The 14,921-nt window shown below is 36.1% G+C and overlaps 2 protein-coding genes across 2 annotated transcripts; one reads left to right on the forward strand and one right to left on the reverse strand.

The window, feature by feature from the left end:
* The first annotated feature begins 3,987 nt into the window (after positions 1-3,987).
* LOC132645108 (glycine-rich protein A3) lies at positions 3,988-7,506 on the forward strand. Its single transcript, XM_060361885.1, has 3 exons — positions 3,988-4,152; positions 5,714-6,026; positions 7,067-7,506. Exons 2-3 carry the CDS (start codon positions 5,741-5,743, stop codon positions 7,291-7,293), a joined length of 513 nt encoding a protein of 170 aa, XP_060217868.1. The 5' UTR covers positions 3,988-4,152; positions 5,714-5,740; the 3' UTR covers positions 7,294-7,506.
* Positions 7,507-13,295: 5,789 nt separating this feature from the next.
* LOC132644286 (uncharacterized) lies at positions 13,296-14,578 on the reverse strand. Its single transcript, XM_060360877.1, has 3 exons — positions 14,281-14,578; positions 13,826-14,148; positions 13,296-13,721 (listed from the first exon to the last, which is right to left on the reverse strand). The coding sequence occupies exons 1-3, from the start codon at positions 14,576-14,578 to the stop codon at positions 13,296-13,298; spliced, it is 1,047 nt and encodes a 348-aa protein (XP_060216860.1).
* Positions 14,579-14,921: the final 343 nt, after the last annotated feature.

Raw genomic sequence — 14,921 nt, forward strand, 5'->3', positions numbered from 1 at the left:
AGATTAGGTGCAACATGATGAGTAGCGCCAGTATCGGGGAACCAGTTTTGTGTCAACTGAATTGGTGCCTGATAAGTGAGATGAGCCGAAGGATTTATAGTGTGATTGTAGCGTTGGAAACAAGTCGCGACTTGGTGATTTGTACCATTACAGATTTGACACTTGACTCGTCCATCATTGTTGGTATTCCAAGATTGACCCATAGGAGAATAGTTATTGCCATAGTTAGTTCGTTGATATTGATTTCGGCCACCACGACCCCCTCGTCCCCTATGCGATCTGCCGCGACCTCTTTGAGAGTAATTATTAGTGTGTCTAGGGTGTTGTCTATCACCATTGAAGAAGCGTTGAGCAACATGGGCTGCTGGAGTATGGGATGTATCAGTAGAAGCAAGTGATAGGGAGGACATGGAGGAGCCGTGGATAAACTCATGGTTCAATAGTAGGCTATGGAGCTCGGAGTATGAAACTGGTTCAGATCGCGCAGATAATGCAGTAACAATATCCTTGAAATCAGAGCACAACCCTTTAAACACATAAATATTGAAATCAGAAGTATTCAACTGTCTCCCTGCGACCGCTAACTCATCAGACAGAAGTTTTGCTTTTTGTAGAAATTGTGAGACAGTGAGGTCATCTTGTTTGAGGTTTTGCAACTGCATATGGAGGTTAAGGACTCTAGTGTTAGAAGGAGAAGACAAGGCTGCTTCTAATGCATCCCAAATATCTTTGGATGTATTCAGCCAATGATGATGGGTATGGTTTCTTCGGAAAGAGAAGATATGAGGAGACTCATGATTATTTGATCTTGTTGGATCCAAGTGGTATATTCAGGATTGTTTGTAATAGTTGTCGAACCTTCAATTGTAAGAGAAGAAGGTGGGCATGGCATGGATCCATCAATGAAGCCATGAAAGTTTTGACCTCGCAAGAACGACAACAATTGCATTTTCCAGAACAAGTAATTGTTGGAAGTGAGTTTAATGGAGATAAAGTGGTGTGCATGATTAAGAGGATTGAAAGAGGGAGAAGAGGACATGACAGGAACTGTTGAAGAGGGTGAAGCGCCGGAAACAGAGGACGTCGAAGAAGAGTCCAAACTGGCTTCTGATACCATATTAGACGAGACTTAGAGGGAATAATTACTGAGGCTTCTCATTCATACAAATACAATGTACGGCTCATATATAATACAAGTTAGAGGAGGAGTTCTAGGTGAAACCAACTCCTAGAAAGTAGTTACAAAGGAGTCCTAACTACAAGAGGTTGCTGGTGATCCCTTATCGGATAGGGTAGGTCCAATAATAAGCAACACATACCCGTCATACTTGAAAGAAACTTCTCAACATATGGTCCAACAATCTGATATATGTAGGATGTGAAACTATACAAGAAGAAAATCTCATATATCATTATTAGTAACTTTTATTATTTCTTACCTGAATTGTTGACACACATATATATTCACACACACACACACATCTTCTGCTTGATCTTCTGCCCCGTCATGCATATACACATGTTATTTTCTTTGAATCATTGTTAGGCGGGAAAGATTTGGTGAACTAAACCATTGCATGAGTAGTACTAAAAGTTTGAACGTTAAATCAAGTACCTATCTAAATACAATACTAAACAGTTTAATAAGTAATTTTTATGTTAAGATGCATTACGCGTTTATTAATAGTCATAACATAATTTCTTTATTATTTGATAGAAACTAAGAGTCCACCAAATAAACAGTATAGAGAACCAGGTTCTCTATCTGTTCCCTCAAGTAAACGACAGAAAGTAAATAACAAAAGATATTTACGTGGAAAACTCCTTGCTCAAGGGATTAAAAATCACGACCTACCCCAGTAGTATTTCCAATTTCACTAAACTGAGCAACTTCAGATTACAACCTATTGCAACCTAGGAATTAACCTCTTAATCCCTCACCCCTTACAATAAATCTATTGTAAGCCCTTTACAATGACTCTATTGCAAAGCTACAAACCTTGACTAACTCTAGCCAAGAAACCAGAAAAAAAAGGTTGAAAACTGTCCTACAATGGCATTTCTTGAAAATTGTGTAGGATTACAAGTACAAAGCAAAATGACAAAGACTCAACAAACCTAAGGACTTAAGACATCTTCAGTGTCGGGATCTGGTCCTTAATCGTGGCAGCTTTGTTCTTGAATGACCCTTGAGCAGAGGCGGCTAGCACTTGAAAGAATCTGATTTTAGGTTTTGTAAGTGTTAGGTTGATCCTTGTAACATGTTGTGTATATAGGAGGGAGCATGTGAGAAGAGATAAGGACAATTCATCTTTTGGTTTGGCCACTAGCAAGCTGCAGCAGTGCTGCTGCAGTGCTGCTGCAGTGCTGCTAGTCAATACAGTGCAGCAGCAACTTTACAGCTATAGAGTTGATTGTACGACAATCAAGGAAACTGATCAAACCTGATCCCTTATCTGGTTCTTCAGATATGTTTGGCAAATCATCAAAACATGGAATAACATAACATATCATATTCTTTTGTTTTTTAATGTACGTATCAGTCCATTTTAAAGATGGTCATTTTTGTACTACATATTTTTCTTCTTTGTTTGTTTGTTCGTTGTTGTAACTGGTTTTTGGATAAGTGTGTAACCATATATTGCGTGTACCTACCAAACTCGTCATTAAGATGTATTTCTTCCTTTGTTTTATAAAGTGAAAATTCTCATTAAAGTATTAACAATTTACAACTTGGACTAGACTCCTTTATTATTAAGGGGAAGACATCTTTTCTTCTCTTTCGCTATCATTTCTTTTTGCTTTTTTCAACCTTTTGACTTGACTAAATTCGATTTTGTGCTAAGCAATTTACGATAGGTTAGAACGCTCCCTGCCCAAAAAAAATCTGCATTTCTGAAATTTGAGCTCAATGTTTTTTACTAAGAATGGAGGGATGTAATTATTATCTGTCGTGAAAATATTTCATTCAATGATAAGGAGATAAATATAAGTGACAAAATCCTTTTAACCAATTGTCACAAGCTGGTCTTTGTCCAACAAAATCAGTCGATTCTAGTAGCCTGTTTGGCCAAGCTTCTAAAAACAGTTTATTTTAAAAAGTACTTTTGCCTAAAAAACAGTTTGTGTTTGACCAATTAATTTAAAAAGTACTTTTGAGCAGCAATTAGTGTTTGGCCAAACTTTTAAAAAGTGTTTCTATGTGTATTTTTCTCAAAAGTACTTTTCAAAAAAGTGCTTTTGGGCAAAAACTATTTTTTTTAGCTTCTGAAAAACTGCTTCTGCTACTCCCAAAAACACTTATTTACTCCCAAAAGCTTGGTCAAACACCTCACTTTTTTTAAAATAAGCACCTATTAAAAAAATAAGTATTTTTGGGGGAAAAATAAGTTTGACCAAACAGGCTATAAGTCAATTTTGATGTTTTGGAATTTTTTGTTAATTAATTAAAAAAGAATTGTATATTTGTTTAATATTCTATCCATTTAACCAAAACTTTATTTAAGTATAAATTTTAACCAGTAAGATCCGCTTACTTTATTCCTTGGGACACTCCATGCATACGTGTGCAATCTGAATTCTCTAATCAATTACCATTACATAAATATATTAGTATACAAAATTCCACAAATACTCCCCGTTTACTTTTACTTATCCACTTTAAACTTTTTACGCTGTTTAAGAAATAATAGATAAAATATATAATTTACCAAAATACTCATTAATTGGTGCATAGTTTTATTAGATTTCAAAAATGATTTGAAATGAGTAATTAATATTATGGATAAAATAAAAATAAAAAAATTATCTTATCTTGATATGCTAAAAATTATAAGTAAAAATAAAAATTTATTTTTAAAATACTAAACAAGTAAAAGTGAACGAGGGAGTAAATAAATAAACCAATAATAAATGAAAGAAGAAAAAGAAATACCCCATAAAAGGTGACACGCAGAAGTAACGCGTTATAGGAAATTGTGAGAATAAGATTCCTATATATATATTTAGAAAAAAGAAAACGTGTAATTTAAAATTTGATTTGTATAAATTTACAAAAAATTCTGAAATCAATATATTACAAGTTTCAAACTTCAGGTGGTCTCTGTGTTGAACAAGATTGAACTACATACTTTATCACCAAATTTCAACAAGGTGATTCCTTTCTTCTTCTTTCGTTAATTTAATGTATTTTTGGTATTTGGGTTTTGAATATAATCTCTTTGCCAAATTTGTGCTTTATTTTTGTGATAATTTCAAGATTTTTATTTTGTTTCTTGGTGGGGTTTAGCCGTTTAGGTGATAGAATTTGTTTCAGTTTTGATTTGGTAAGGTTTTGTTTTTCCTACTTTTTTTTGGCTTGAAGTATGCAGTATTAATTAATTTCCTGTATATCCATGTTTGTATTTCTGTGTTACAGTATAAGATCTTTCTTTGTGTTCTGCATGTGATCATGTATTTGTTTTGCTGCATTGATCCTTAGTTATGCTTAAGGGATATGCTTATTCTTGTTTTTCAGCATGAAATAGGCCTAAATCTGGTGGTTTTAGATCTTTGGTCCTGTATCCCCTCCAGAGACGGATTCCAGAGCCGGATCGAGGATTTATATTTTATGGGTCCAATCTTAAGATTTTTCGTATTGGGTAAAGTTATAAGTTCATATATACTAGTTATTACAATTTTAATAATCTTTTACACAAATTTATGCTCCGCTTCAAAAATTAGGGGTTCAATTGAATCCCCACTTACAATGGTAGATACGCCGCCACCACCTCTCTCTCCAGAGGTGGATGCAGGATTTAAATTCTATGACTTCAACTTTTAAGGTTCTTAGCATTGAATTCTATTACATTTTTAAACTTATGGGTTCATATATACTCTTTATTGCAGTTTTATGAATTTTTACATATGAATTTATCATCCGCACTGAAGAATTGGGTCCATATGAACCCCGTACTGACAAGCTCCATTCGCCAGTGTCTCTCCCCTAAACTCCCATTAGAAAATTGGGGGAAAAGAACTACCCAAATCTCTGATTTAGCATGGTAGTGTTATAGTTGTACTAGTTTGATGATTGATCTTCTGTCTTGAGGGTGGAAGAGATGGAGCTTTTTCCTCCCAATACCGGGCAAACAATTTGTGTTGGTATAGAAAAAGTTGATCTTGTCCGAGGATGTAGTTTTGTACAGCTTCTTCGTTGTGTTTGTGTAATTATGCTCTCTTTATAAAGATTCAATTAGATATTCAGCTTATCAAGTTGTGACATCCTGAGTTGTTGTATAAAATCAGGTTAGTTATTCATGACCTTTAATAAAAAGTCAAGATACAGTAATGAGTTTAATGATAGCATATAATCCAATTGGCTTCAAGGACAGTCTGAAATTTGTTTGCTGTTCGCCAAAATTTTAGTTTATTTGGTTGAAATACACTCGCAGAAAAAGATTTTTGACTTTCTAAGGGATCTTTCCCCATCTGCGCCAGTTAGATTGATTGACTATAAGGATCATGCTCTACTTGTATTAAATGTTCTCCTTGATGAGTGACTAAGTAAATTCATAGATTAAACATAGATCCGATTGTGAAACAAGGTTATTGAAGTTGCTAGTCGATGGAGGTTGGGTGGTATTCAATTTATGGGAATTAATAATCTCCTTTTTATCTAACTAAATTATCCAGTCTGAATATTTACATCGTTATTGTTCTTGTTACGGTCCAGGCTCTGATAATCGAATTAGAAAAGAAAATGGGGGACAAGCATGATGACAAAGGACTGTTTTCTCATCTTGCTGGATATGCTATGGGTGGTCACCACGGAGGCTATGGCCACGGGGCATATCCACCTCAAGGATATGGATATCCACCACAAGGGTACCCGCCTTCTGGCTATCCTCCTCACGGTGGATATCCACCAGCAGGATATCCTTCTCCTCACGCTGGATACCCACCACCTGCATATCCTCCACATGGTGGATATCCGCCTGCTGGTTATCCTACCGCCCACTATCCTAGTCCATCACCTTCACATCATGGTAAGTCATTGCTTCTCTGCTTTTAAATCTTTTTCAAGATGTAATTTCCTCTGTCTATTTGCATATCCCGTGTTCTCTTTCACGTTGATTTTCTGATTAATTGCATTTTTTTTGTGGTACCTTGACTAAGTTAGTGAATTATATGTAAGGAGTACAACGAGATGATCTGAAATCTCAAGGGTGATAGTCCATACTCCATAGGGGATTGAGAGCGGAGCATTAGACCTGGCCCCTAACATTTAGATCCTTAACTTGCATAATTGCAAGGGGAGGGCAATGTCCCTGGCATGTAGCTTACGAGTGGTTTGCTGCAGATGGGTTTCACATGACCGCAAACGCATGATCTGATGATCAGATTTTAGTTTTAGTTTGGATGTGCTTTTGTATATATGCTTCCTTGTTTTGTTTTCACATGGATCTTCACCATGGAATTGATATTAATTTTACTAGTACTTGACTTATATATATATATATATATGTGTGTGTATATATATATATATATATATATATATAGATATAGATATATATATATATATATATGTATATATATATATACACATATATATATGTATGTTTTCTTATGTTTGATGATCAATTATTAGTTTTGGTTTTTCTCAGCTTTGATAGACTAACATGAACGATACCCCAAAGAGAGTACTGGCATCTCGTGTATATTAGTAATTTGTTTTTCTCCTTCTATCTGTGTATGTCTTTGCATTTTCCTTTTAGAATTCATTATTTGACAAGTGAATCAGTGGCGGAGCCATGATTTTCACTAAGAGGGTGCAAAAATACAAAGAAGTACACGAAGTAGCCAAGGGGGTTCAACATCTACTATATATATATAAAAATAATTTTAACCTTGCATATACAGTATACAATGTAATGAACCCCCTTGCCTTACCTGGCTCCTCCTCCGAAGCGAATGCTTGCTTCTTTTGAGCCACTAATGAGTACATGAACTTGTAGTACTGTAAAAACATATTTTATTAGTACTATCTTTTACGTTACAGTTGTTTAACTCTTCAGAACTTTTACAGGGCATGGACCTCATATGGGTATGGGAGGAATGCTAGCTGGTGGTGCAGCAGCAGCTGCTGCTGCATATGGAGCTCACCATCTCATGCATGGTCATCATCGTCCTTATGGCCATTTCGGCCATCATGGCAAGTTTAAGCACGGAAAATTCAAGCACGGAAAGTTTGGCAAGCGCTGGAAAAGCCATGGCATGTTTGGCAGGCACAAGTTTGGCAAGAGATGGAAGTGATTCATTGCCCAAAGTTACAGGATTGCTGCTATTAGTTAATTCTTGCTTGTTATTTTTCTGTTGACGATAGATTTCTGGTTCATTTTGGGTGTCTATTGACTGATATATGTGTATTATCAACACACTCAATATGGTTTCGTGTATTAATAACTCTCAGTTGAAGTTGATGACTTGCTGCGAGGTGTCATTCATATTATTACATTTTTAAAGTCTAATCTTGATAGTGAGGAAGTCAATGATTTTAGCTTATAAGCTTGTTCTCGTAGCTTAATACATGGGGCATGTCTGAGCATTTGTCATCCATATTGGATTGGAAGAATTAATTGTTTGTTAATTACATCTCAAACCGAAGAAGATATCAATGGAACAAAAATGACTTCTGTTTTATTAGTGATCTTGCATGGCCCGAGATGATTTATTTACCATCTACCCAATTGATTTTACTCTGTATTTGCTGCTTAGTCATTAATAATTTCAAAGGTTAAAGTTATATACATTGACAATTTAAATAAGGGAAAGGGTCAAATATACTCCTTTACTTTACTTTATTGGTTAAATATACCCTCCGTTAGTCAAAGTACCTAAATATACCCCTCTGTTAGCTAAATATATCCCTACATAGATGGAAATGCCCAAATCATATGAAATTAACCATTTAACTTACAAAAAATCATGCCCCCTAATTTTAACCCGACCCGAGCCACAAACCATGCCCTAGATTGGCAGCTTATCTCGGCTTTATTCATTAAATCTTTCGAAAATTTTTATGGACTAACTAAACATTTATGCTTCAAAGAATTTTTCAAGAACAGTGGTTTAAAGATTTTGCAATATATCAAATTCCTTGGAACTATAATAAGATAGACCCATCAGTTTAAATAAAACAGTAACTCAACAATTTTTAATCATTGATTAATTAAGTTATAATAAACGCTCAAACTATTGTTAATTTTTTATGTCATTCATTTAATTCACTTAAAAATTGACATAAAATTCCTTTACAATAGTATTTCCTAGTTCCCGTGCACAATGCATCTTTTCAAAAGAAAAAAAAAATTATCAACTTATGTACAATATAAAAAAATTTAGTCATATTCAATTGACTCTTTATGTCTAATTGCAAAAGCCGAAAGTCATTTTTCATCGTTCTTCATTGTAGCTTTAATATGCGTCAACAACGCTAAAGCTTCACCAAAAAAGAATTCACATATAAGATTCTCACCCAATTAGAAAGTTGATTATTAACGATGTTTTTAGAAATGTTTAAAGAATAAAGTCGATATAAGCTGCCAATCTTGGGCATAATTTGTGGGTCGGGTCGGGTTAAAATTATGGGGCATGATTTTTTTAAGCTAAATGGTTAATTTCATCTGATTTGGTCATTTACATCCATGTAGGGGTATATTTAACAACTTTGATTAACAAAGGGGTATATTTAGGTACTTTGGCTAATGAAAAGTATATTTAACCAATAAAGTAAAGTAGAGGGGTATATTTGACCCTTTGCCCATAATCGTTAGACTCTTATTTACCATCTTTTGGATTACTATATTAGACATGTTGTGAATAGTTACACGTTGTAGGTCTAAAAGAAAAAGAAGATTGTCAGTTTATAGATCAAAGCGTTATAGTCATGCATGAATATATATATCATTTAATTTTTCAGCCTTACCCCTTTTGTGCAACATACAGATTAAAAGGTATCAAATCCCCTTAAATATAAATGTTTCATCATGTCAAAGAATCCTCAACAGTAAAAACCATTTAAAGGAACAGAATTCTTTTGCCTCACAGCGACTAGTGTTGGAATTCATTTTCCCTTAACGTTCTATGTTTCTATCGCTTTAAACCCTAGTATACAGTTTTTTTTTTCTTTCTTTTAAACCTCCATCACAACTTGCCCCAAGGAACATTATGTCAAAGAAGAAAAAGTTACCTAAGAAGAGGCCTCGGCCAGCCCCTTGAAGATGGTACATCATAAATTGTTCCATGTGATATTCTTTTTTTCATCCTTAGTAGGCTACCCATTAAATCTTTGTTACGTTTTCAATCTGTTTCTGCACCATGAAATGCTATAATCTCTGACGAAGTATTCACGAAAGCTTTACCGTGGTCGATCCAGAGCGTTGGGACGTAAAAAGCTCTTGTTACGAAGGAATTTTACTGGCGAGTACGAGTTTGTAGACTTGGAAATTAGTCCCCGAGTTGCCACATAAAGGCCACACTTTCCTCTAAAGACATTTGGACGTGTTGATCATGATCGCTTATGCTCACATGATGACTTGCTATTATTAAGAAAACTTTGGGGTGACAGGACGTTAATTTTGTGGAATTCATCAATCAGAAAACACCAAACTCTCAAAGCTTATGCCTACACACCTCCTCATGCTTGTGGGTTGTATTATGATTCTACTACTCATGATTACAAGATTGTATGGATCTATAACTTGTTTTATGTTGTTTATTCCGTCAATAGAAATTGTTGGACGACAAAACCGACTCTCCCTATACTAAAGCGAAGCCTCCCTAGAATACCACAAGCAACTAATAATTCATGGTCATGTCTATATAGTCCGGGTTTTAACACGGAGGAAGGTTGTGTCAGAAAACTGTGTTCAGAAAGTTAGAAACAGAAATCAGAAATTGGAAAAACTAGAAACCAAAAAAAAAGCAGATCATTTGACCAAATCTGAATCCGAGCCGAGCGACGACGGCGGCGCGAGGAGAGTCCCTCCTCTCAACCCTTTAAGAGCTAGAAGAAGTGCTTTCTAATATAAGCACATAACTTTCCCTTTCTACCACCAATGTGGTACAAAGCTCCTTTTTCAAAGGAACTTTACTTTAAACTTCATTTTCCTTCCATTGTCTTTTTTCCCTCCATTTCTCATTCACACCAACTTAGCTAGCTTCAATCATTAACTAGCTTTAACAATCCCCCACATGAATGGGGAATGGCTATATGATGAAAAACATGCATGACAAAAAACTGTGTGATTCGTAAGCAAGGATTAATCGCATCTGGATAAGTAGATTTCTCTTTGACTTTCCATAGTGAACATATGTCGGATATACTCGGTCAATCGGTAGATTTAATATCTTTGAACCGTCGATCTTTGGTGTATACCTAGACAACCACATGTCACACAATTAACCCTTTAACCATTTTTGGTTCTCATTGTTTTGTTCGTTTCAGCCATGAACACTTACATAGGTGATTCCTAAATGTGTCATCCCGTAGATACACTATTTGATATACCCCGTATCAAACTTAGAAACCATTAAAAAGCCTTAATGCTTTATCCTAGTACTGAACATTGTCTCATCACGAGAATGGACCAAAAAAGTTACTGTGACAATGTTGAACCGTCATCAATGACTTTGTTTGATCTCTTTGAACCTAGATCTTGGGATCTCCAGTCTTCTAGGTAGAGTTACCGCCACGATGACTTGTCCTCATCCATAGTCCCATTCCCCTTGATGATCTTTCAACCACCTCTTTAGTTAGGCCTTTAGTTGGTGGATCCAACACATTATCTCTTGACTTAACGTAGTCAATTTTGATAATTCCACTAGAGAGTGTCTAACGGTATTATGTCTTCGTCATATGGGACGAGACTTTTCGTTGTACATAACGCTCCCGGCCCTTCCTATTGTCGCTTGGCTATCGCAATGTATGCATATAGGAGCCAATAGTTTGGGCCAAAATGGAATGTCTTCTAAGAAATTCCCGAGCCATTCAGCTTCTTCACCGGCTTTGTCTAAAGCTATGAACTCAGACTCCATTGTAGAGCGGGCGATACATATCTGTTTGGATGACTTCCAAGAAACTGCTCCTCCACCAATGGTAAAAACATATCCACTTGTGGATTTTGTTCAGTTGATCCAGTGATCCAATTTGCATCACTGTATCCTTCAATAACTGTAGGATACTTGTTATAATGCAAAGTAAAGTTTTGAGTATGTTTCAAATACCCCAAAACTCGTTTCATTGCTAGCCAATGATTTTGGTCGGGATTACTAGTGTAGTGACTTAGTTTACTTATAGCACATGCAATATCAGGTCGCATACAGTTCATGATATACATCAAACTTCCCAACACTCTGGCATAATCCAATTGAGAATGACTTTCACCTTTATCCTTAGCTAGAGCAAGGTTCACATCAATTGGTGTCTTTACAACTTTAAAGTCCAAATACTCGAACTTTTCAAGTACCTTTTCAATATAATGAGATTGAGACAATGCTAGACCTTGAGGAGTCTTATGGATTTTAATTCCCAAAATTAGATCGGAAACTCCTAAGGCTTTCATATCAAACTTACTAGCAAGCATGCGTTTAGTAGCATTTATGTTAGCAATGTCGTTACTCATTATCAACATGTCATCCACGTACAAACAAACAATGACGACGTGGTTTAAAGTGTTATTAATGTAGAAACATTTATCACACTCATTTATCTTGAATCCATTTGACAGCATCGTATGGTTAAATTTTGCATGCCACTGTTTAGGTGCTTGTTTTAGTCCATAAAGAGACTTAACAAGTCGACACACCTTCTTATCTTTCTCGGGAACTACAAACCCTTCGGGTTGTTCCATGTAAATTTCTTTCTCCAAATCTCCATTTAAGAAAGTTGTTTTCACATTCATTTGATGGATTTCAAGACCGTACACAGTTGCTAACGCTACTAACACCCGAATAGATGTAATCCTCGTTACCGGAGAGTATGTATCAAAATAATCAAGACCTTCTCGTTGTCTAAACCCTTTAACAACTAGTCTTGCCTTATATTTATCAATAGTGCCATCAGCTCTCATTTTCCGTTTGAAAATCCATTTGGAACCTAAAGGTTTGTTCCCTGGAGGAAGATCAACCAATTCCCAAGTATGGTTGTTCAATATAGATTCTATCTCACTATTGATTGCCTCTTTCCAAAATTGAGCTTCCGATGAAGACATAGATTCGTTGAAAGTTCGAGGCTCATTTTCCAACAAAAATGTTAGAAATTTTGGTCCAAAGGAAGTAGACGTCCTTTGATGTTTGCTACGTCTTGAATTTTCCTCATCAGGAACATTTTCCTTTGTTTCTTCCCGAGGTCATTTAGATTCTTTGCTAGACGAATCACATTCCCTTTTATACGGATATATGTTTTCAAATAAGTCAGCTTTATCTGATTCAATTACCGTATTCACTTGAATGTCGGGATTTTCTTATTTGTAAACCAGAAATCGATATGCCTTACTATTTGTGGCATATCCTATGAAAACACAATCAACGATTTTAGGTCCTATTTTTACCCTTTTGGGTTTAGGAACTTCCACATTAGCGAAACACCCCCACACTTTGAAGTATTCCAAATTGAGCTTCCTTCCTTTCCACTTTTCGTATGAAGTAGATTGTGTTTTGCTATGGGGCACTCGATTGAGTATTCGACTAGCTGTTAGGATAGCTTCCCCCCACAAGTTCTGGGGTAAACCAGAACTTATTAACAGGGCATTCATCATCTCTTTTAGTGTTCTATTTTTCCTTTCCACAATTCCGTTGGATTGTGGGGAGTAAGGGGCAGTTGTTTGATGAATAATGCCACAGTCCTAACATATTTGTTCAAAAGGAGATTCATATTTGCCGCCCCTATCACTCCTTATCATTTTAATCTTTTTGTTAAGTTGAGTCTCAACTTCACTTTTGTATTGCCTGAATGCTTCAATTGCTTCATCTATACTATTAAGTAAATAAACGTAGCAATATCGCGTACTATCGTCAATAAGAGCTATGAAATACTTCTTTCCACCACGAGATGGGATTGACTTCATGTCACAAATATTTGTATGGATTAAGTCTAAAGGACGTGAATTCCTTTCAACTGACTTATAAGGATGTTTAACATACTTTGATTCAACACATATTTGACATTTTGATTGATTGCATTCAAACTTAGGCAATACTTCCAAACTAATCATTTTTCGCAAGGTCCTATAATTGACATGTCCTAAACGTGAATGCTATAAATCATTTGACTCAAGCAAGTAAGACGAAGCAGAAACGTTATTATTATCAACGACCATTACATTCAGTTTGAAAAGGCCCTCTGTAAGGTAACCTTTTCCTATGTACATCTCGTTCTTACTTATTACAACCTGGTCAAAAATATAAACACACTTAAAATCGTTCTTCACTAGAAGCCCCGTAAATACTAAATTTTTCCTAATTTCAGGAACATGACAAACGTCGTTGAGAGTCACCACCTTGCCAGAAGTCATCTTCAGCAGTATCTTTCCACAACCTTCAATCTTGGCTGTTGCAGAATTTCCCATAAATATGGTCTCGTCGGGCCCGGCGGGAGCATATGAAGCAAAGGCTTCTCTAACAGCACAAATGTGGCGAGTGGCGCCAGAATCAATCCACCACTCTTTCGAATTTCCCACTAGCTTGCACTCAGAAACATAGCGCACAAGTCATCAACTTCCTCGTTTGTTTCAACCATATTAGCCTGACCCTTCTACTTTTCCTTTTTCGGAGCACGACAATCTACAGCTTTGTGTCCGATTTTCCCACAATTGTGGCAGTTTCCCTTGAATTTCTTCTTGTTGGGATAGTTCCTTGGTCCCGATGCCTTTTTCCTCTTTTTCAAATTCGTTAGATCCGTTTCAATAATATGTGCTCCCCCTATGGCTGATCTCCCATTAGCCTTCTTCTCTGCTGCCTTGTTATCTTCCTCGATTCTCAACCGGACGATGAGATCTTCCAGTATCATCTCCTTTCGTTTGTGTTTCAAGTAATTTTTGAAGTCCTTCCATGAAGGAGGCAACTTCTCTATCACTGCCGCAACTTGAAACGCCCCACTAATCACCAAACCTACAACAAACAATATGTAAGTAATGGCACATTTAATACTTTCTACAGAAGTATTAATTAGACTTATACCTTCAGCGAGGAGATCGTGGATGATAACCTGCAACTCTTAAACTTGAGTAACAACAGACTTGCCATCTACCATTTTGTAGCCCAGGAACTTAGCAGCGATAAACTTCTTCAATCCGGCATCCTCAGTTTTATATTTCTTTTCCAATGCATCACATAGTTCTTTTGAAGTTCCCACATTACTATAGGAATTGTAAAGATCATCCTCCAGTCCGCTAAGAATATAATTCTTACACAAAAAATCTGAGTGCTTCCAAGCCTCAGTTACAACAAAACGTTCATTCTCAGGTGTTGATTCTGGCAGAACCGGCACGACCTCCTTAATAAACTTTTGAAGGCTTAAAGTAGTTAAATAGAAGAACATCTTTTGTTGCCATCGTTTGAAATCGATCCCGGTGAATTTTCCGGGCTTCTCTGCAGGAGCCGGTGCTGGTGCAGCTCAACTGGAGGATGCAGCATTGCTCGTAGAACCAACGGCGGGGGTTGGTGTGGCAGTAGCAGTAGCATTAGCATTCAAATTTGGAGTTAGGTCTCCTAACAAAAAGCTTTAATAAACGGTGAAGTTTTTAAATCTTCAAACCGGATCAGTTTTGATAGCAACAAATTTAATACACAACGGTGAAGATTTTATTTCTTCAAACCGAATAAAGTTTACACAAACCAAATTAAAAACACTTCAAACCGAAAGCCAGAAATTGTATATTGTA

This window comes from Lycium barbarum, chromosome 6, assembly GCF_019175385.1.
Source record: "Lycium barbarum isolate Lr01 chromosome 6, ASM1917538v2, whole genome shotgun sequence".
Lineage (NCBI taxonomy): Eukaryota > Viridiplantae > Streptophyta > Magnoliopsida > Solanales > Solanaceae > Lycium > Lycium barbarum.